This window comes from Hipposideros armiger, unplaced genomic scaffold, assembly GCF_001890085.2.
Source record: "Hipposideros armiger isolate ML-2016 unplaced genomic scaffold, ASM189008v1 scaffold_120, whole genome shotgun sequence".
Lineage (NCBI taxonomy): Eukaryota > Metazoa > Chordata > Mammalia > Chiroptera > Hipposideridae > Hipposideros > Hipposideros armiger.
The window spans coordinates 1,136,097-1,160,235 of NW_017731470.1; the positions used below are offsets into that span (position 1 = coordinate 1,136,097).

The 24,139-nt window shown below is 37.0% G+C and overlaps 1 protein-coding gene across 1 annotated transcript in view; it reads right to left on the reverse strand.

Annotated features, from left to right (window-relative positions):
• The window catches only part of MAP3K5 (mitogen-activated protein kinase kinase kinase 5), a 203,596-nt gene that overhangs the window by 106,950 nt on the left and 72,507 nt on the right, over positions 1-24,139 (reverse strand). The window contains exons 3-7 of the mRNA XM_019648088.1: positions 22,638-22,661; positions 17,234-17,427; positions 16,279-16,447; positions 14,382-14,488; positions 11,836-12,006 (exon numbers count right to left, since the gene is read on the reverse strand). Of these exons, the coding sequence (XP_019503633.1) occupies positions 11,836-12,006; positions 14,382-14,488; positions 16,279-16,447; positions 17,234-17,427; positions 22,638-22,661 (665 nt within the window). The remainder of the gene's footprint in view (positions 1-11,835; positions 12,007-14,381; positions 14,489-16,278; positions 16,448-17,233; positions 17,428-22,637; positions 22,662-24,139) is intronic.

The window sequence follows — 24,139 nt, forward strand, 5'->3', positions numbered from 1 at the left end:
AGAGAATGAATACAAATTAAAGGTTCTACTAGCATTTAAAAAAAGTAAAAGGACATTCAGAACAACTTTATGCCAATAAAAATGGAAACTTAGATGAAATGGAAAAATTTCTTGAAAATCACATATGAGCATGACACAAGGGGAAAAACTGGAAATTCTGGTTCTATATCTATTACAGGATTTATAACAATTTGCAATGTTGTCATCTATCTCCCCTAATAGAATGTAAGCTCCACAAGAGCAGAAAGCTTGTCAGCCTTGTTGACCACTGAAACTGCAGCGTGTGAATCATCAGACTGCCTGACACACTGCAGGTGATTACAAAATATTTCCCGAATGAAGAATGCATCCACTTCTTACCAAGAACTGGGCTAAGACAAGTGATAAATACAGCAGTTCATATCAGATAAAAGTAATATATTCACTTCTTTCAGTTGTCTAAATCCTGACCTTGATAAAACCATATCAAAAAGCCACATCCTTGGGCCACATTAAATGAGTGAATTGCGTATCACCTTCACCACATTTCATTTTAATGTTATTGGAATTCACCCCTTGATAAGAATATTGATGCTACTGTTTATATAGCTTATATATAGCTTATATTGTTGCCGACATGGTCTGACATGAGAAATTAATTTATTGCTAGGGAGAGTTCAGTTTCCTCTGAAGAAGTGGTATATGATTTTTTTTTATGCAACTACTAAAAAGTTTATTGGCTTGAAGCTCAGATACATTAATACCAAGCATGTTGATCCTTATTGGTTGATCCTTTATTTGTATTATCTGGGTTCTTTGGTGCTAATTTTCCATATAAATTTTATCATTTCATTGTATATTTTTTTAAGTTTGATAAAAAAATATAGAGAGCTGTTAATGAAACCATTCATTTTGGCTGAGGATGACGGATCAGACATTTTTTGGCAAGTGTGCCACAGTATTAAACAACAGCAAACCCCAGTGGCATGCAACGCTGTTCATGCCACGTTTCTTTGTTAGGTGGCTCAGCCCTCCTCCGTGATGTTTCCCCTCTGGGATCCAGCCCAGAGGAGTAGCTTCTTCTGGGAAATAGCTAAGGAAAAGTATAAGTTCCACAACCACAACACAGCTCTTAAACTTCTGTTGATAATGAGCGTTATCAATGTGTGGTTGTGCTATAAGAAACACACCCAAACCTGGTGTCCTGGGGTGGGAATGTATAATCTTCCTACGAACAAGGGCAGTGTATTTCCAACCATAGTACAATATAGCACAGATGATATCCTTTGACAAAGAAAGTTGTGATGAACACCAAATGGTAAAAGAAACAATCATTGTAGCTGCCTCTCATGGTTGAGCACCTACTGGGTATGAGGCATTATACTTGACCCACCAGGCATAATATTTCTAATTCTAACAACTCTTTAATTTAGGAGGATTTGCTCAAGTTTACTGCTCGGGAAACTGAAGCATGGAAATATTAAGTCATGCAGTTTAGGAATGGTCCAGTGGGAATTTCGCCCAGTTTTCTGGATTCCAAGGCCTGAGCCTTCTTCTCTGTATCACTTTGCCTACCCTTTGGTGTATATTAAAAAAAAAATTTTTTTTTAATCCCTTTTCATAACTTTCTGGGTTTTTTGTTGTTGTTGCTTAGTAAAAGATAATTGAGTGAAAAAGGAAAACATAACAGTAAGAAATAAAAGCAGAGAGAACTGTTTTTATGTTAAGGATAAAGTTTGCAGTCTATATACCACAGAAACAGGTATTGATGAATTCTTGAAAAGAATGGTGCTTGTTACAAAATATATTTGATCAACTGTATTAGACTGAAGACTAATATTTGCTAAAGGCTGTATGGCAATGTACCCATAAAAATGCACCAAAGAAGAAATGTCGTTGAAAACTTCAAGTTTAATAGCAAGAGGATAAATGAACAAAAACAACATGTTAGTCCTTATATAATAATATCTATTAACAATGATTAATAACATAAGACTATAGAGAAATAAAATGACTAGACATGGGTAAGGCTAAATTAAAGAAGACTTCATGAAGGAAACAAATCTTAAAGATGGAACCAGATAGTCATATCTTAAGAGAAATCTAGTGACTTTGAGTAACTGTATGAAGTTATTTCCACTATTGCTGATTTTTTCCTTTTTTAATACTAAATATTTATAGAAAGAGGGTAAATAATTTGTATTCTTCGATTCACTATTAGATGGAAAAGATGCAAGCTTCTCATTCAAGCTTTCAAAGCAACAGATTTTGTTCAAGAGTTGCCTTATTATTAGCACTCTACTTGTCACCTAATTGCAAGCTAGCTCTAAAAAGGGTTATGTTGCTTTGTACACCTAACACTAATTTAAAAATAAATAAATAAATGAGTTAAGTTTATTGTGATTATGAAGTGAGTGATGAAGTCTTTATAATAAAGACTCAGGTCACTTTTTGCAGCTGCACTAGGACGTTCAACAAAGTCAAGAATAAAGGAAATAATCTTGAATTGATTAATTCTAACTAAAGAACATCTACTTTCCATCAAAGAAGAAACTAAGCTCAACTCAAGTTCTTTCTATTTAGCTATAATTTTTCATTTTTTGTGACTTAACAGCTGTGATTCTTTCTGTGAGACATACAAGTAATTAAATTAGAATTTCATGGTGCTTTACATCTCTAGGGATATTTCTGAAATTATCATTCATAAAATAATTCAGAAGCAAAGCAGGGCAGCATGAGAAGAAAATTAGTGCCAGATCACTGTGTTGATTTCATCTGGAGATGGCGGCGAGGGGTAGGGGTAGGGGCGGGCTCTCTTCAATTCCAAGTACTTATGTGTATATATTCCTTATTATAATAGAAAAACCAGAAAGAAAATTCTATCTATCTTCTTCCAGTTCTTTTAGTATGAGAATAATCCCTCCCAAAGAAATTTCAAGCTATTTTTATAATCTGTTTTTTAATTTGGTATATTATGATGCACGTTACTATTTAAAAAGATGTTTTTTAACCACAATTTTCTTCTGGGTATATACCCAAAAGAATTGAAAGCAGGGAACTCAAACAAATATTTGTACACCAATGTTCACAGAGCATTATTCACAATAGCCAAAAGGTAGAAACAACCCAAATGTCCATCGATGGATGAATGTATAAGCAAAATGTGGCATATAAATACAATAATTCATCCATAAAGAAGAAAATTCTGACACATGCTACAGCATGGATGAACCTTGAGATCATCATGCTAAGTGAAATAAGCCAATCACAAAAAAAGACAAATGACCATATGATTCCACTTAAGTACCTACAGTAGTCACATTCACGGAGACAGAAAATAAAATGATGGTTCCCAGAGGCCGGGAGGAGGGAAGAACAGGAAATTGCTTAACAAGTATAGAGTTTGAGTTTTGCAAGGCGAGAAAAGTTGTGGATGGATGGTGATGATGGTAGTATAGCAATGCAATAGTACTTAATGCCGCTGAATTGCACACTTAAAAATGATTAAAATGGTAAGTTTTATTTTATGTTATGCATATTTTTACCATCAACCTCCTCCAATTTTGAATGAATGATAGTGCATCACATGGGGATGTCATCCTTCATTTAACATTTTCCCTACTGTTGAACATTCAAGTTTCTTCCAAGTTTTTGTTACCATACAATTCAGTGTCGTGAACATTGTTGTAAACATATCTTTAGTTTCTATAGTGCTATTTCTTTGGGATGGTTTCCAAAGAACATAACTGGATTAAAGAATATGAATTATTTCAAAGCTCTTGATGCGTAATGCCAAATTGCTTTCCAGAAAGGTCTTACCAGGTCACACTCCCAAGAGCAGGTTAGAAGAGACTTTTATACCACATCCATCCAGGCCAAAATAAAGTGTTCTCATCCCTTTTCGTCTTTGCCAATTGATCGCAACAACAACAAAAAGTACAGCTCAGGATTTTAATGTGCACTTAATGGATTGCCTCTGAGACTGAATGGTTTTCATATGTTTATGATCAATCTCAACTTACCCTTCCAGTAACTGCCGGTTCTCTCAAATTAAAATGCAAAACACTATTCTAAGAAGGTTGGGAAGATGGGAGGACACTTTTGAGAATGCTCTAAATGGGAGAGAGAGGTGAAGTCAGGGTTTTAAATTTAATCACGTATTTTCGGATATGAAAAACAGTAAAGATTTAGGAGGAATGGTGTGACAACAAAATATGAGAGGGAATCTAAACATTTAATAAAAAGGGAGCAGCCATATTATCAATTATGGTTAGCCTATTCAATAAAATAGATCCACCACGCAGAATCTCCAGAGGTGAAAAAAAGTATTGTTGAAAAACTCCCCAAGTCATTCTAAGTTTCAGCCAGGCTTGGAAATGATTGCTTTGGTTCACCAAGTAAAATCACCTCTATTCTTGCATCTTCTCCTTCCTTTTCAGCATAATGCTGGCAAACACCGAGTTCTCTCATTCTTCCCTCTGACTGCTAGGTTACATAAAGCAAGCCTTAGCTGCCCTCCTTAGGTGCTCAGTACTTGTAAGCCACAATTAGAAAACTTCCACAGTGACATATTAAATATTACCATTCTTGGACTTCAACTTGGTCATGCCATAACAGAGCTTCATCTAATCTATCATCTGCTAAATGCAGTATTAAATCAAGGTCAAGGCATCAGACCAATGTACCAGGGTGTTTGTTTCCAAAGCAACAGTGGGCACACTGTGTGTTTTGCCCAAGTCTCCAGGTCACCCTGGAACTGCTAGTCCCTTAGGAGTCATCTACATCTGTACACCAATGAGCTGGGTGTCATACTGAGTTACTATGAACCTTTCAGGTTTTGTGTACTAAAAATAAAAATCATCCCTAATTGGGAAACTCACCTAATAGACACAAAAAGGACTAAACAAAAACGATGTCAATAGAAGGATGGTGAGATAAAGCTCTGTGGGGCAAAAGGGGGTAGTGGAAATAGAGGTAACAGAGAAAGCTATCTTGAAGCCAAGAAAAAGAAAAAAGGCTAATCTGGCAAACGGAAAATAGACGTTGGTCTTTATTTGTAGTTTGATTGGTTTGTTACATAACTCTTCCAAAGTAAAGCCAACCCCATTAATATTATAAAAACTAAATTGTTATTAAGTACACATTACTGTTTGAACAGCACTGTCACTGACGTAAAAGAAAATGAGTTGATAAGGCGAGGCTTTCTGTTCTTTCCCAAGTTACTATGGAAAAATGAACACATTAATGCTAAAAACAGACTTATGCTTTTAATTTCCTGGCTATGGATCTTTTTTGGCATTACAGCAGGAGAGACAAGATTATGCTAATACAATACAAGCACCTAATTTCCTTTCAAAGTTCTGAAAATGACTTCATATCTCCCCTTAAGAATGAGACTACTGTCATCTCTAAAATCAAATATGACTGTAAGCACACACTGCTTATCCCATGTGGTACCATGACAGCCATGGCATATGAACTTCAAACAAGGCCTGTGCAAAAAGTATACAGACTCCATAACTTTTTCCTCATTAGTTGACATGTTCGGCTAGATCCAGAAAGAGAAAGAGAACTCTTAGGAATGTTTGAGGAAAAGGGAAATTTAATCTAGTCAACGTCCATTTTGAACATGGATAAATACAACTATCTATAAGGAAATACAAAATACTCTCACATATGTATTATATACTAAGGATATAACACCAAACGCCTACTTTCCTAGGACTCAACATTACTTCATTTAATCCTCACAACAGAGCATTCATTCCTACTAAAGTGATCAGTGCAAACCAATTGTAATAATTGTAATTGTAATAATTTTAATAATATTTCTATCTTTCTTGCCAGAGATTTGTGTAGTATTGGGCTGATGATGAAATAGTAGAAGCATAAAGAAATGTAAGGCAAGTCTGGGGTAGGTTTTTATGAGCGTGTTTTCTCAGTACTAAGGAAAAGATACAGAAAAAGATGGCCTCCTTTTCATTCCAGGCCTTGGTGTAGCTAAACTGGATTGATGCCTGGAATGGCCGCAACCACCTTGCAACCCTAAGAAGGCCAGCCTGAGGGCAGAGCACCCACAGCAATAATGATGTAACAGAACTGGTCTGACATTTGAAAGCTGCTGACTCAACCTATGCCAGACATAGCCCTATTTCTGGATTTCATGTTTTAGAAGACACCTTTTCTTCTTGTGTAAGCCCTCTGGAGTGAGGTATTCTGCTACTTGCAGGATCCTAAGAGCATTCTAACGCATCTAGGTAGGTATTGTTCTTATTTTTTAAATAAGAAAACATAATTTCCTAAAGGTTAATTTGCCAAAGATTACACTGTTTCCAAATATTGAGTCAACTTTTATCTTACGTCAGTTTCCCTCAAGTCCATGCCTTTTCAACAAAACAGTAAAAACATTCCTGGAGACGTCTGTCCCTGGAATGTAGTAAAAACAACACTGGATCTTAAAAAACTAGATTTGAAATTTTATCAGTCACAGGACATCAAGAAATTCACTTAAGTTCTTTGAGTTTCAATTGCCTCAGCTGTAAAGTGGAAAGAAGGATGTCCGCCTTGCCTACTGTACAAGGTCCTTATAAGCCTCCAACAGTTAATAGCATTCAAAAACCTTGTGTAAACTCTAAGGTTTAAGGGTTTGATTATTATTTCTACCTATTGAACAAATACTGCATATAACAAAATGTTCTAAGTAATTCATGCTGCACATACATTCAGCATAACCATTTTGTGGTTCTTTCTTTTTCAGATTAGGTTTAAAAAAAATGTGGAGATAATCTTGGCAGTGAACTTTCCATGGCCCTCCAAGTCATGGGCCACAATATTTCCTTGGGTCATTCCAGTTAAGACTATCGCTTCAAAAACTCTGTGGCCTTTTTTTAGGATGTAAGTCTAGACTCTTGGGTCACAATATTTCATACTTTGAAAGCTGGATATCCTCCCAGCTTCACTCTCTCCTCTTGCTCTTTTTCCTATAGCTGCCCCAAACGTTCTCTAACCATTGCCTGTGACAAGCACCAATGCTGCTTTCTTTAACTTATATTTAACTGTTCATGGAACAACTATGAGAGAAAGCTATGATGTTTTAATAACTAAAAGCTAAATTCAATTTAATTACCTACAGATCAAAATGGCATTTTTCACACCTTAACTTGGATTATAGAAATTTAAATACAAGAAAAATAGCATTATTTTAGTCATCTACAAGAGCTTCAATGAACAAAAATAACTAAGGAAGTGACAATGGAAAGCATTCAATGTTTGAGAACTACTCTTTTTTTATACTAAATCAGCAGGATGTATTCATTCAAACCACTCACCCTCCGTCCCAGATAAGATTTGACAACCAAAGCTTGTTCTAACAACACACCACAATTCTGCAAGCTTTATAAACTTTTTTTCTTATTTTCTATTTTTGCACAACTCATCCTCTCTCCCAGATAAGAGTCAGGAACAAAAGTTTGTTTTAACAACATATCACAATTTTGCAAACTTAAAAAATCTAAACCACACACATTTTTCTTATTTTCTATTTTTGCATTCTGCACCCCCAAGTAAACCTCTCAAAAGACAGGCCTGCATGAGAGGGTCACCCTAGAAGTAAAAGGGTGCCTTGGTGCATGCAGTCCTTGTCTCAGATGCAATGTGCAGTGGTTAAAACTTTCTCCCTCTAATATGTTGCAGAAACATTGAACTCTGTAAAGATGTTGGAAATAGAAACAGCAAGAAAAAGTTCTATGACCATTGTAGTCACAACTGCTTGGGGCTCTTTTCCTTCGAGGTTAAAGATCTTATCCTTAAACTTTCCATGGTCAGTAGATCCGTCTATTCAAACCAACAGAAAATAATTCAAGCCATGGAATGTGTCCATGGAAAGAAGCCTTGGGCTGGCCGAGCGGCGCGTTGGTTAAGAGCTGGCTTGGGACGCCAGCTCTGAGCAGCAGGGCCCCGGTCTGTATCCCACATGAGGGTCGGTGACGCTGCGCCCTCTAGAGCTAAGATGGTGAACAACAGCTCGACCTGGAGCTGGACTGCCGTGGGTCGCCGGTGACTGCGTAGGCTGCAGCCCCTGCTGCAGTGGGTTGCCATGGGTACCATGTGTGGCCAGCAGCCAGCATGAGCGGCCGGCAGCCGGTGTGAGCTGCCGAGAGCCGCTGTGAGCGGCCATCCAGAGCGGCAGCTGGTGTGAGCTGCCGAGAGCCACAGTGAGCGGCCATCCAGAGGCCGACAACTGATCTGCCTCCCCGGGGAAGAGCGCAATGATAATACCAGCATGGGCCAGTGAAGCGATGTCCTCCACAACTAGACTGAAGAACAAAAGGACAGCAACTTGTCTGTTCCCCTTCCCCTAATTCCCTAGCGCTGTCCCCCTCCCCCAATTCCCCAAAAAAATCTTTGAAAAAAAGAAAAAAGAAAGAAGCCTGAAGAACTGACTACCTGCCATGACATCCACTCCTTATCCCAACACTGGCATTTGACAAGTGAAAATTCAGGATTATGGTTCAAAAACATTAGCTGAAACATCCCTTTGAGACCCATGACACAGGAAGTGCAGAATCCTGGGTAAATCTGGCTAATAACCTCACGACACCCTTGGTGTCAGCACCTTGACAACATGCTTTTACTTCCCAGCTTTAACAGAAAGGGAGGTTAGGTATGATGCCAACACGCCAACTCAGCTGAGTGTGTTTGCAGTACTGTGGGAGTTGGATCAAAACACGAACAAATACCAAAGTGGCTTTACAATTGTGAGGGCGTAAAAAACCACTCATTTTAAAATGGAGCAGAAACCTTCTTAGCAACCTCTAGGGCAAATGGATATATAATGACAATAGTGGCAGGTTATGGATAGGTAATCCAATTAATCGGTGAGTGATACACAAGATCAACTTCCAGGACCCTCCATTAAAAGACTTTGAGCTCTAACAGGCCTCCCTGTTCTTACTAGAAAACTAGTGGATAGCTTTTTAAGCTATTATAAAAATTCTGACATCTTCAATTTGACTTGAAGACCTTGAACACAAAGCTCCTTTGAGAGACAGTGAAAGCTCCTCTGCTAAATGGGAACCATATAAAAGGATCCAGAACCTGGAAGCATAGAAAGTTAAAACAAATACACAAGTACCCAAAAAATACTCTGGTCTTGACTGAACTGAACTTTGTGTGACCTTGAAAGCTCTCAGTAGTCAATATTGTTTGGTTTTCAAGTGGGAAAACATTTCTGTTTTATTCCTGTGCACGATGCCTGTAGAAGATGTTTTCCATTTAAACTCACTGACCATGAAAATGAGGACTTTAAAGATTACCTGTGCATTTCATTATCACCACAATATCCAAGCATTTATACTGGCATAATGCTTCCAAATTTCAGAGTCTAATCCTTTTACAATTAAAAATTTTCTTAAAGTGTAAACCTTCAGGTAATAGAAAGGCTGCACAGTTATATTCTTCTTTTGTAAAGAAAACAAACAAACAAACAAACAAAACAAACTCGGTTAAGAGAAACTGTAAAACTCTCTGGATTTTAGTAAAAATTGATAATACCAATTTAAAAATCCAAACTGAAGCTTTCTGTGAGGATCTAGGCAATCACTGTCCCCAAGTTTTCCTCCCTGGTTATAACCCATTATCCCCATTTCAGTCCCCTGTTGAACTGCTAAAATGATATGAGATTGTGAAAGTTGAGATTTCTGTTTCACAGCTTAAAAAATTGTACAGCTATCATTGAGGAACTCCTGAACTACGTCAACCTCCTTTAATACATTTTTGAATCGGGATAGTTTAGGCGTGTTTTAGGAATACTAAGAAGTACAAAAGAATAATATAAGCAACACTCCCATATACCCATCACTCAGCTTAGGAAATAAAATGTTTTAAATAACCTTGCAGTTACACGTGAATCTCTCCATGATCCCTTTTCCACTCTTTCCCCACTAATAACCATTATACTGAACTGGGAATTTATAATGTGCATTCATGCATTTACACTTGTCTTAGCTGTGTGTGATTGTTTTTAAAGTTTGTCAACGATATCATATTCTAGGCATCCTTCTGCCATTTGCTTATTTTGCTCGTTTATTTTTAATTTTTTTTATTGACACTTTTTTCTTTTTCTTTTTTTAATTTTATTGGGGTACAGCCATGGTCACTGGTTACACATTGCTTTCATGCTACAATGGCATAGCTGACTCTTCCTAGGGAGGGCACAGCTCAAAGTGGCCCATGCGGGGATCGAACCGGCAACCTTGGTGCCATCAGCACAATGCTCTAACCAACAACTAAGCTAACTGGTCAACCCCTTTATTGACATTTTTATGGAGAGAAACTTCAAGCCTTTCTCTAGGGTACATAACTAGGAATAGATCTGCTAGATCTAGGGTAGGCTAGCTGTCAGCTTTCCTTGATAATAATGACATCTCTAAGTGGTCACAGACATTTCTACCACAACCAGGAGAGGAGGTTCAAACTCCAAACTCTGTGTCTCCTGCATTGGGCAGCTGCTGAAATCTCTGTACAGCTCTTTTAGTCTTCGAGCCTCTACTTTCCACCTGGGCTCCATCGAGCTTTAGCTCATACATGCACAGTCAGGTCAGCCAATAACTGAGGGGGAGTTTATACACAGATTTGGGGGCACTCTCTCTCTATGGCTCCTTTATTTAGGAGGTATCCCACTCAATTTCCAGGCACCCTGACAGCCTGGAACACTGACTTTTCTTCTTGAGTTCTATCTGCCCTCCAATGCAGGGAGTGCCCCAAGGGAAAAGCTATTTAATATGGATCTTACCCAATGGGGTCCCCTTCATCCAAGAATCAAAACCTCTTAGTTTATGATGACTTTTAGTCATCCTTTGGTGTTTTCAAACTTTTAAGCGTTTTTTCCAACATTTATCCTTGTTGTTGGCAAGAGGATCAGTGCAATAGAACCCACTCTGCTACCAAAAGCCAGAACCTTGATGAGCAGACGCAAACTTTAATGCACTCCAGTTTCCCAATCTTTTCTTTTTATGATTTATGGTATTTCTAAGCCTGCTTTAAGAAATTCTTTAAGTCACAAATACAGTTTATTTTATTCTAAAAGTAATTTTGTTTTCTTTCATATTTTGGTCTTTAATTCACTTGGATTTCATTTTTCGTGCAGAGCTTAAAGTAGGGATCCGATTTTATTTTTACAAGCAGATAAGCCAATTTTCCCAGTTCCATTCCTTAAGAGTCTGTCTTTTCACCTGTGGCTCATGGTTTCCCTGCTGTCATAGTCTAGTCTCATATGTATCTCAGTCTCATCTGGGCTCCCTTCTGTTCCCGGGTTTTAATTGTCTATGTCTATACTCATAATGCAATATCTTAATTATTACATCTTTATAATAAATCTTGTTATCTAGAGCAAGTCCTTCCACCCTGTTCTCCAAAATTACTTTGCCTATTCTTGGCCATTTTTCAAATAAATTTTAGAATCAATTTGTCAAGTTATATGAAAAGCCCTGCTGAGAAGAATTTCCATCTTTAAAATATCAAGCTTTCTCATCCACAAACTTGGTATAGTTTTCCATTCATTCAGGTCTTCTTTCATGTCTTTCTATACAATTTTATAAATTTTACCCCAAATTATATTTTTGTTACTATATTATATATTATATTTAAAATTACATTTTATTAAATTATATTTTCATCCAACTTACCCCCATTTACTGCCATATTAAATAAATTTCATCAAAATCATTAGCTAAGCTACAAATTCTAAGATGTATTTAATAATCAGCAATCTAAATAATAACAATTTAACACTCTAATTTGCAAGCAATTTTTTATGTCGTGGGTTTATCAAGTAAGTATCTTGCCCTACATACTCACCAAAAAGCTCCATGGTCTCTACTTTCAGTGTCCATGAAATTCGAGTCCAAAAACATATCTTTGTAGATTCGACCAACTAGGCAATACATATCTGAAGCAACTTGTCCTTCACTTTGCACCAGGGGAAGCATAATATCAAGAGCTTTGGCTCTATCTCCAGGGAGATTTCTCCTAAGGTGGGGGAAGAAAACAACCTTGTTTCAGTATAAATTACAGAAGCAATATAGGCCAATTCTCTTTTTAAGTCTTTATTTAATATACTGTTTCACATTAGTGAAGTTTGGCAGGATAAAAACAACAATTAGATTTTTAGAGTCCTCTGTAAACCTCTGTCCTAAGCCGTTTTGTTTTTTATCCTACTGCACATCTCCTGGGTTTAGCAGGGTTTCTTGAGTTTTTCAATTTCCCTGCCGTCTATATCTATATCCACGTTCAAGTTGGTGGAATGAGATTAGGAATGCAGTTGGTGACCTTGAATGGGGCAGTCAACTAACCCAAAAAGGGGCAAAACTCTGACATTATTTAATGACTTTTGCTTCAAAACACTGAACAAACTAATTCATAGGTAATACCAACAAACCAACTTTAACCCAAGAGTCACCTAATTTATTTATTTATTTATTTATTATTGTTAGTTTCAGGTGTACAGAACAATGCACTAGTTATCCTTTTCACCCTCACAAAGTAACAACCTCCCTCCCCCCATGTACTGCCCTCCCACCAATGAGATCATACTTATCTATTACAATTCTATTTACTCCATTCCCAAGCGTCACCTAATTTCTATGTGTCACCAATTAATTATCTAAGGAAGCTGTTTTATGTAGCTCATTTTAAAATAGCAAGTATATATGGACCCTTCTTAAAACCAGATAAAAATTCTAAGAGTTAGGGTGGTGCAAAAGTAATTGCGGTTTTTGTCATTACAAATCATGGCAAAAACAGGAATTATGTTTGCACAAACCTAATATTTCATGGACCTTGAAAACATTATGCTAAGAAAGGAAGGGTGAATGCTAACGGTAGGGGTTGATGAAAATGTTCTAAAATGTATTGTGTTGATGGTCACACACTTTGTTAATATATTATAAACCATTGAATTGTACATATTAAATGGGTGAATTGCATGGAATATGAATACTTCAGTAAAGCTGTCATAAAAAAAGTTATTTCTATTCTCAATTACTACTTAAAATCTTTCTATGAAATTCCTTTTTTTTTTTACTTTGTTCTAAATACTGTGAGGTTAGAATAATGCTTCAAACAAATATTTTTATCAATTCATGATATTCTGTTTTAGGAAAGGTAAAGATGAAACACAGGAAAACATAAGAGGCTCTTATGGACTTTCATTTTTCATTTCAAAACAGAACATATTCCATTCCATCTTTCAAACAGAACTTATTTGGCAATTGGTTGGGGCAGGTAATCTCTGGAGGTCTCATCTCACTCTGTCAAATCTAAAGAAAAAGATGTTTGATAAATGGGGGGATAAAATATACTCTCAATGTTCATCTATTGATAAAGTTAACATGTTTGGGAGGAAAAAGACGGAAAGGAACAGTCTCTGGTTGACAGCATGCTGGCTTTTCTCTTTGTAGATACAGGCAGAAGAACCTCATGTTCAAGAACCCAGACATCAGCACCTGACTGATCTGGGTCTGGGCTTCAGTTTTGTCACATGCTAACTATGAGTCATGAAAAAAAGTTCGATTTTTCCAGGCTTACGTCAGAGGAAACTGTAAAACAAGGAAGCCTTAAGTGACGCACGGCAAGTGCTCAGTAAACGGGATGTCCCCTCCATTTTACTTTTTATCTTTCTCTTCAGTTGTGTTAACTACATATATATTCAACTCTCCACCATGGAAGAGGACAGTGCAACTAACTAAGCTTTGGACAGTTTGGCGCCTTAGGCCTCTCCATGGCCAGAGCAAGGATGGCCCTCCATGATGACTCTGGGTAGAAAGTGGTACTGAGCTGTGTGCCAGGATGTGAACAGAAGGCACAGACACAGGACTAGAGACAGCAGTGTTAGTCCTGGTCCTGGGAAATGCCCAGACACACGACTTAAAATGTGGCCAACAAAAATTTGATTATAATTAGTTGTGTTCAGAGCAGTCCCAGTGAAAATAGTCTCTGGTTAGGAATATGTTCACTTAGATAGAACTACCCTAATTCTACTTCAGTCAATTTTTGCATGACTAACCATTTAGTGTTGAATATATTTGCTTAAAGATAACATCATATTCATGTAATTTAAAAAATTCAAAAAATATATAAATAGCAGATACAAAATTTGACAGAGAAGAAACAGAATTTTAAGGATTTAAATACGTAAACAGTGAGGACCTTTTTTTACTGACAAAAAAAAACAGAAAAAATCAGAATGCATGCATTCTATATTTTATATGGTTGAAGTGGAGATATTAATATTACATTCTAACAGGGAGTGGTTGCCATGCTACAGCAAACACACACCCTGGAAAGAATACACAGGCTAAAAAATAATATGTTAGCCATTGCAAATGGGAACTTTTTCTTCTTACCTATTCAGTGCAAATGCATAATGAAACTTCACATGATCATGGGAGGCCAAATCAAAGGTCGGCAGCTTTTCTAAAGTCTCTACCAGCTTCACAATAGAATCATAGTCCTTTCAAACAAGAGAACAGCATAGAATTAAACCATTAGGAGAAAAGTTCTGACAATGAAATGCTTTTTGACAACCAGATAACTGAATCTTAGTAGGGCATAAGAAAACAAAACAAAAAAAACTAAAATCCAAGGAATACTTTGAAAACTAAGAAGAAACTGTTTTGCTTTTTTTTAAAGAAGGGGTTTGGATTATATACGTAAAAATATTAGAAATATAGAGTTACCACACTTGACCAGAAAAATAATAAACCATCTAGCATGATCATGCTATATTGTCTAAATACAGGTAGTTTACTGCTCCATGGAGCCAGAATCCTGGTATGTAGTGCCCTATCAATTATTTTCAGGGAAATCATTTCCAAAGTATCATGGATATGGAACAGTTGATTGAAATTCTAAGTAACAAAACCATTTAGTTTCAACAGTCAGGGGCTCCTACGTGCTAAACCTCTTCACATATGTGAATCTGTTGTTCACATGAAGCTTTACTCAGGCTTGAAAGGCTGGGAATAAAAAACCAGAAGTCACTTAAATTTTACCATAAAAATCTAATGGCAAATACCCAACTCAAAGGGGATTTCATTCTGCCGTATTTTTACCATTTTGAAACACATCAATAAAAATAACATGGCATGTTAGTGTGTTTTACATTATAGGTCTTAAAAGTTACTTTTACAGGGGTGTAAAGTACGGCACAGGGAAGATAGTCAACAATATTGTAATAACGATATGGGGTGATCATTATGTAAATTATATAAATGTCTAATCACTACAGTATACAGCTGAAACTAGCATAATACTGTATGCTAACTGTAACTGCAATACAGTTAAGTCTCCAACTTATGAACGAGTTCTATTCCGGGAGAATGTTCATAAGTCTGATTCGTTCATAAGTCTGACAATGTGAGCCTTATACACCTTTGACACAAATAGACAATGTAAAGCCAATGGTTGAACGATTCATGTTATAAGAACGAGCAACGTCTACTATCTTTTCGCCTCAGTCCAATCTCTCAATTATTTTCACTTTTGTTTCCATGGCTATTGCTTTGCGCTTCCTAGCAGTCCCCTCCACATCACCACTGCTTTTCCTCTTGCTTCCGGACATCCTGGGCTCTGACTGAGCACTGTACTACTGTACACTATCGCACTGTACAGTAAGCACACCGCAGCACAACTGGGACAATGTCAGGCAAGCGCGTGAGCTACTTCCGCAACTTGTTCGCATATACGAATGTTTGTAATGCGAGGTCCATTGGTATCTGTGAAAGTTCGCAACTCGAATGTTCATAAGTCGGGGACTTCCTGTATTAAAAATTTTTTTAATTATTTTTATAATGAGTCAATTGCATATTTCTTGCTTCTGACTAGCTAGATCTTGCACTATTAATTTCAAGCAACACAATTTCAATAGAGATAGGTCCACAAAGCTTTAGAAATTTGTGCTAGTTTCCAAAACAAAGCTTTCACTTTTTGACTGACAGGTATGCCTGAGGCTAACAGAATAGAAGAGAATATCCATGGGTTAGCTATGTATGCTGGGGTGGTTTTTTTTGTCATTTTTTGGGGAAAAGTCAGACCTTTACCATACAATTTTTTCACAATCATTGATTATTAACTCATAAGAGTCTATTTCATTCATCATAAAATCTCAGGACAGAAAGCGTAGGAGGGACAATAAAAAATTACATGTATTAACATGAATGACTTATTAGTTAACTGAAAGTTTTGTTAATACTCTTATGCCTTCAATATGCTATATGAAAAACATTTTAAACATCTTCTCACCTGGATATCTCTGTAGGAAAGTAACAGATTTATGACAATATCTGCTGTCAAGACCTCAGTATTATCTACTCGCTGCCGAATTCTTGCCAATTCAGCTGCCAATTCTTTACCAGTGTATAAATTACGAGCTTTCCTGATGTCATTGAGTATAGATTCCCGGAAATACTGGCTGTTGGGAAAACACACATGTCAAAGACTTAATATCAGAGAAGATTTCAATGAAAAGCAATAATTTTATAAGGAAATGAATTGATGTTTGCAATATTAGTAGCTTTCAATTCATTAAGATGCACAGAATGAATACCTCATGTAAGTGGCATTATTAAGAAATATGGGAGTCCTGTATTTCTTTTAACACTCTGCCTTGCTTCTGAATTAAGGTAGATACTCTATGTTAATGAATTTTCCAAGAACCTGCAAGGTACTACTAAAAATACCCAAGCTTTTTCATTTTATGGTTTTGAGGATAAATTGTTCTAAATAAATTAGGTGTGTCTATGAGTTGAACATAATATAATCTTTACTTTCTGACTCAGCATCATTATTTTATAACATAAATGACTGTCCTTAAAAATAATAAAAATAAGAAGTGATACAATGTATTTAAATAAAATATAATCACGCTCTCAGGAATTTTTGCAGTTCTCGCCCTTACACTAGAAGTCCCTAGCCATTGACTTGGATAATGTTTTTGTACTTTGAATATGTTTTTAGCTCTACCATCACTATAAGAGAGTTAGCAGTCCTTTTTTTCTGACTTCAAGTTTTTCCGTGAATAAGTGAATAACATCTAACATGCAGACTATGTGGCATCTATTTAATCTGCTTAGAGGATATTATACATATTTTTTCCTGGTTCTTGGCTACATACTATGTCTAAGAAGTCTGATCAGATGCACAAATAAAGTAGAATAACACTTCACTATTATCACCAAACAGCATTATTAAACTTTACCTGCAACTTGCTTGTGCCACCTTCAGAAGTTGAATGAAACGATCCACAAGAGGTAAGCATATGGGTCCCAGAAGCAGCTCAAAGTTCGGTTGCATGAGCTCTGTCAGCCCCTTCAAGAAGCTGCTGTCACAGCAGTAGACCTTGTTATGTGGAGTTACCATGTAAGGAATGAACGTGTAGTTCCCAGTGCACATCTGTGGGGACACGAGGTACCAGGAGGTGGTGAGCAAGCCTGTTGACTCCACTCTCATGTAATCCCAAGTCTTTTTAAATAATAATAGTGAATGTGAAGGGAAATTTTAGAAAAACCTCATTTCTTATTTTTGACCTGTGAAAATGAAAACTTCCTCCAATTCTTTAACTGTGTACTTCAAATAATTAGGACTTACAGATGATACAAAAAACAAGAGGGGAACAGATATCAATCAAGTAAAAATTTATTCACCAGCTCTCATGGCGAAGGAGTTATGATATATGCTGCAGGCAAAATAGTTTAAAACATGGCCTTTGGCCTTCAGGGACATTAAAATTTAGTCAAAGAGACACAGTATACATGCATGAAAATAACAAAAGCGAACATTTAAGGCCTGCCCACGTGACAGGCTATGCTGTGACTGATGCCAGAACAAAGCTGCTCCTCTCTGGGCCACTCTATCTCAATCATGGCTCCATTAGTCTCCCAGTTCCTAAAATTAGAGACCCAAAATTTATCCTTGATGCTTCCATTTCCTTTACCCCTCACAGCCTATCAAAGTCTTGTCTATTCTACCTCCAAAATATATCTGGTATTTGTCCATTTTCCTCCATCTTCTTGCCAGCACCATAGACCATGCCACCAGCATACCCAGCCTGAACCACTATGAACTGGTCTCCCTGCTTCCACTCTTGCTTCTCCAATCTATTCTCTACCCAGTCATCAAAGTGATCTTTTAACAACCTATTTCAGATCACTTCCCTCAGCTGCTTAAAGCCCCCTCCCTTGCTCTTGGTTGAAGATAAAACACGTCACTGTAGCTTACAAGCATTGGACTATCCAAATCCTGCCTTTCTCTCTAACCTGAGCTACTCTCCACTCATTCATCATGACCTTCTGTCAGTTCTGAATGATGCCAAGTGAGGGTATACTAGTGCATACAAAAGTAGAGCTGGGAATAAGAAAGGGGACATTGGATTGGGCACCTCTGAGTAATTAACAAGTCTGACCGGAGCTCGGGTTAAGGGAAGGGAAGTGAATGCAAAGCTAACGATTTTAAACTATACATGCTGAGCAGTGGGAATCATGGAAGGATTCGGAGCAGGAAAGAAAACATAATCAAAGCTGTGCATTCTGACACTGGGCAGAAAACAAGATGGACTGAATAAGAAAGAAGATTTGAGGAAACGAGGCAGGAAGCTACAAAGCATGACCAGAATGGCAGCAGTAGCAATGGACGCATGCATTCAACGTCAAAAGGAAGGAATCATCTAGACCTGCCCACTGGTTACAGGTATTGAGAGAGAGGATGAAGGAGTCAAAGGTGACTCCATAGTCTTAAATGGGGCTTCCTAAAAAACAGTGGTATCATTAACAAAAAGCAAGAATGAGAAAGCAGAACCAGACTTAATTACTTATGGACATACTCCACCCTGGGGCACATGTCACATTATCTGGTAATGAAACAAAACAGAGCCTGATTTCCTGTTAAAATACGAGAACTTCAAGAAGCTGAGGTTGGATTTGGGGTGGTAGGGTGAAATGTTCACGATTACAGAGATTGGGATTTCAGGGGAGCAGGACACCCAAAGTGAAAATATCCAGAAGAGATTTGGAAATATGTGCTTGGTACATAAAAGAATTTCTAGCCAAAATACAGACCTGGGAATTCTTTGATATGGTTGAATCTAAGAAAATGGGAGAGACCTCTAAAAGAAACATCCCAGAGAAATAAAAAGCAGAGGACTGAAAACCAGGACAAGATATGTGGAAAACTTAATTTATCGCTGTTCTTGGGAGTCCAGGTTATCGGTTCCCAGACATATCAGCATTATGGAGGACAGCACATCACTTCTCTGACCCTAGAAGCAAGCTAATGAGAACAAACATTTATTTACCACTTGTATGTGCCAGAGCATGTATAGTTATAAGTTCACAGCCCACTGAAAAAAGTGCTCTTGTCTCCATTTTATAGGTGAGGAAACCGGTAAGTCTTGGAGAGGTCACAGAGCTGGTCTGTGCTGTGTTTGGACTCCACCCCAGGGACTCTTTCTCTAGAGGATATGCCATTATCGTAAGGGGGTTGGACACCCTCCCTAGTGGCCTTTACACACTGTCACACCAACCCCTTGCCTCATGAACCCTGCATCAGCCAAGTTGCTGTCACGCAGCAAACAGATGAGAAGTACCAAGTGCCCTTACGGCCACACTTAATTATGTATGAACATTTTATTCATTGAGGCACTTCTTGTATGTCAGGTAATGAAGCAGAAACTGGACCTGACTTCCATTTACCGGTAAAGCATGAGAACTTTCAGAGTGTTAAGGTTTGATTTTTAAATCAAGAACATGAAATTGTTCCTTTCTCAAGTTTTCCTTCTGGAACAATAATTGGAAGACTAGTCAGAAGAGGGAAAATGAGCATATCCTGCTTCTAAAATGTTACAACATTCCATATAGCATGTGCACCAATTTAATCCTTTTACCCAAGCCACTGCCTAGGCAGACAAAGGCACCTATATCAAAAGGCTGCTTTCCAAAGCTTCTAGAGCTTAAACTATGAGTGGGTTATAAAAGAGCAACAGAGTCAAACAGTCCTGTTTTAGCTAAGCACTGTAACTCAAAATCACAAAACAAAGTGCTCTGAATCTTCTAAGGCACAAAATCGGCACACAGATGAAAAACCGATAAACCAGAAAAGTGCCATTCGAGTTTCAGAATATTCTTCTTCTGCTACTGGATAAAGTATCCCCAGAAATCTTACTATCATGTGTGTCTGTGTATAAGACATGAAATATAATACATTATGGAAATTCTGGGCATTGGGGAATAATGCATCTGTGTAAAACTCATTCTGGGAGAGAATAACTATCAGATGCCTGAGCAGCAGAGGGGCAAAGAGAGAAAAAGGAGAGTCGTACAAATAGCAGAGGAAAACAGATTCCCGAAACTGTCTTCTTTCAGGCCCCATGGAGTAAGGCTTCAGAACCCTTGTTGAAAATACTCATCATGCTAAGGTTTTCTTAAGTTCCTGGCATCACTGCACTTTCTGGAGTCTCTTCCCTGTTTCTGAGGCAACAATTTATTTTTTCCATTTCCAGTCACTGGTGATCAGAAACAGGGGAGGCTGATAAGCTGCAGGAGGCACACGGGCACTACCAAGCCCGAGCTAAGCAACAGCACAGTGAGCACACAGTGGGCAGAAAGGGTGAGGGCTGCTTGTGGGATGTTGCGTTGTTGTTGTTTTTTTAAATAGATACAAACTATTGAATAAAACACTTTTTCAAAATCTTGAAAATTAATAACACGGGAGCATTTATTTCCTAAATTGGCTCACATGTAGCTTAGAAATATCATCATTGTAATTTATTACTAGATTTCTACCAAACTCTGAGTTTGAAATAAGTAATAATCTAAAGCAAAATAAAAATAACCACTGTGTGATCAAGGACAGACACCTCAGGTGTAACCTCTGCCTTTTATTAATAACATGCTAACTCTCAAATACTTAAACCTGCTTTCTGAAGAAGAAAGACCACATTTCCTTACATTTCAAAACACTAAGTCATGGCCATAAAATGACAATGCTGATCTCTGTGGCCCATAGTTGTTTTCGTGGCTATAAAAACCTACAGATCAAAATCTAGTCTTAATCTGTCTAATCATCTTTACTGTTTGGTTTTTTTTAATAGTTTTTTTTTTAATAATACCAATTCTGTTTTTCAATTTTTACAAACTTCATAAAGATGAACATTAAGTGTGTGTGGAACATGAGTTAAGCTTTAGGAAGAAATGCTCTCAGCATTCAAACACATTGAAATGTATGCTCAAAATACTCACCTTTTGATAAGGACACCCAGTACCTGCAACACAGCAGCTCATTCAAGTAAGTGGCAACTTGTTGATAATATGTACTATTCGGTCATCTTACAAATCTGCTTCTCCACACATCCAAACCATCGTGGGGCATGCTTAGCCCTTTCTACCAGTCAGGTCGCACGTAAATGGTATATACTCTGAAAGGCCTTCCAGGACCATTTGTTATAATAGTCACCACTCTTTAGCACATTGCCTTCTGTTAATTTTCTAACTGGTTTGTTTGCTTATTTGTTTATTGACCTTTCCCCCAACTCGAGTCTGGAATTTCTCATTTGTTGTCTCCTGGAATAGTTATAGACCACGGTTGTTTTTACTTTCAACCTCCTAGTGATAATCTCTTAAGGCACCAAGCCCAAAGCCTGGCACATGGTACATGTTCAATCAACATTTATTTGATAAAATGTATTACACTGAATCGATACATGAAAGGGTAATTGCTCATTTCCTGCTAAGATGTAAAAGATGAGTTTATAATGACAACATTATTTATGTTGCAGTGAGTCTCCAACCTGGTAAAATCTTAACCATAAGTTTTTCAATTTCTGATCTAAGGAAATACTATCAACTGTATTTTTTATGTTATCTTAAATTAAATCATGTGCAGATCTTTATATAGTACATTATTTCTACCTTAAGTTGCAGAGATATATTCTTTAAAGTATTTAAATACTGGCTTCCTTTACAAAATGAAAAATACAACCGTTGGCATAACAAGGCTGATCCTCTGTATATTAAAATTTTTCTTCATGCATTTAAAAATGTCTTAATTTATTTTTATCACTTTTAACTTTTGTTTAATTCTGTGCAGAGGGCAGAAATTCTGTAGTATAGTCTCAAAGGCAGATACAAGATTTAGGAACTTAAATCAATCTCTATAGATAAATTGATAGTAGACAGGTTTGATATATATACACATATATACGTATGTGTATATATGTATGTGTACCTATAATTTGTATATATAGTATATATGTATAGATATACATACATATATGCATACATGTGTGTGTAACTGTGTGTGAATATACATGCTGCTTTAGTGGCATTTGTAATTCCACAAAATTGGATATACTTTGGACATTTTTTTTCCAAAACATAATTACATATTTAAAAAACAGATATCAGTGTCATCTCCATTATTATAAAATTTCACTGTAAAGAAATATTTAGATAAGATAAAATAACCATATTTATACTGATATGTCAGAAACTCTAAAGAGGAAAAACAGAGATAGAAATTAAAATTTTGTGCAGATGAAGAGACTACCAGAGAACAGTTATGAGGCAAAAAAAGACTTTAAAATGTCTAAAAGGGTTAAGTAAAATACTTACAGTATTCTTCTGGCAAATGATTTCCTGAAAAATGAGAAAAGAAAAAGTAAAGCAGAAGTCAATACAAAATTAACTAATTAATTAATTAATTGAACTATTCTTTGTGGGAAAATTTGTATTAACAATATTATTAGCAATTAGAAATTTCACGGAGTGCACCTGAGAAGTTTACAATCTGACAGAGAAGACAGCTGAGCACACACACAAAAAAATCATCTATGGTTTAAGGTAAACAGCACAAACATATAAAATCCAAAAGTGAATAATCTAAAAATCATTTTTGCAGAATATGTATGCTCAGGCTTACCTTATCAGCCATGATACTTTTGGAAAAACATTAAAAAGAGTTTGCTTTCCGTGAGTACAACCTCCATCATACCCTGGGAGGGGAGTGAGGCAGCTAGAAACACAGGGTGCTGGCCACTTAACAGAATGGGCAAATCCACACATAGATAAGAAGGCCATCTGACAATAAATAGTCTTAAATAAAATGTATGTATTGTGCAGTAAGAAGTGGAATGCCATAAATACGCTGTGGGCAGTGTCCCTATCTTCTAGGTTGTGAGGAGTAAGTGAGATCATGCAAATAATGTGTCTGGTACCTAGAAAGCTCTTGATAAAGCCGGCTATCATTATTATTATTCCTACATGTTAAAGTGACTAGAAACATGGGGAAGAATCTAGAAAAGCTTACAGTATAAAGGCTTCACTGAGGTTGGGAAATCATGACTTATTATAGAAAAAACAAATAGAACAGCTTATTGGAAAAGATGGTACGTATGTTGTCATGGAAACAAGAAATGTTAAGGCATGTGTGGAGCCTCAAGGTGGGTCCATCTGGCTAAGGAGAGGAGCCAGCTCTGGTGAGGTAAGGGAAGAGCAATGCAAAACTCAGGGGACGGGCCATCCTTCTGCATCCCAGGATCAACACGGGGGCCAAAGGGAACCAACGAGGGCTTTGGCTTGGAGCAGTATGTAAGATTTTGGACCACTTAAGGATAACAAATGAGTACGTAAAAATCTGTAATAAAAGGAACTGTGCTGGGTAATTTTGAGAGCCCTAAAGACGTATATAAAATACTAAAATACCTTCAATACTTCACAATCGTGCTGATTAAAAAGGACACCTATACATTTAGAAGGCAACATCATATGCCTGGACACACATACATGTATGCACACACATTCTAAGTCTAAAGAGCATATTACAGCAAGGGCTAGGGTTTCTAAGAGAAAGAAGATATTAGTAGAGATTGAGGGAGTCTGAAAAGATCATCAGCGGGTGAAACTCAAGATGAGCCAAGGAGAACAGACACAACTTCCAAAGGCAAAGCTGGGAGGTCAGACTCCAAGCTAGACGACTAAGAACAGCAAAGACCCATTTAGAGAACAACAAATATTATCATCAGGGGCTAAAGAAGACAGTTCGTTTAGGCAAGTATCAAAGAGAGAATTAAAGAAATATTTGCAAAAGATCTTGAATTTAATCATTGGGATAAAGC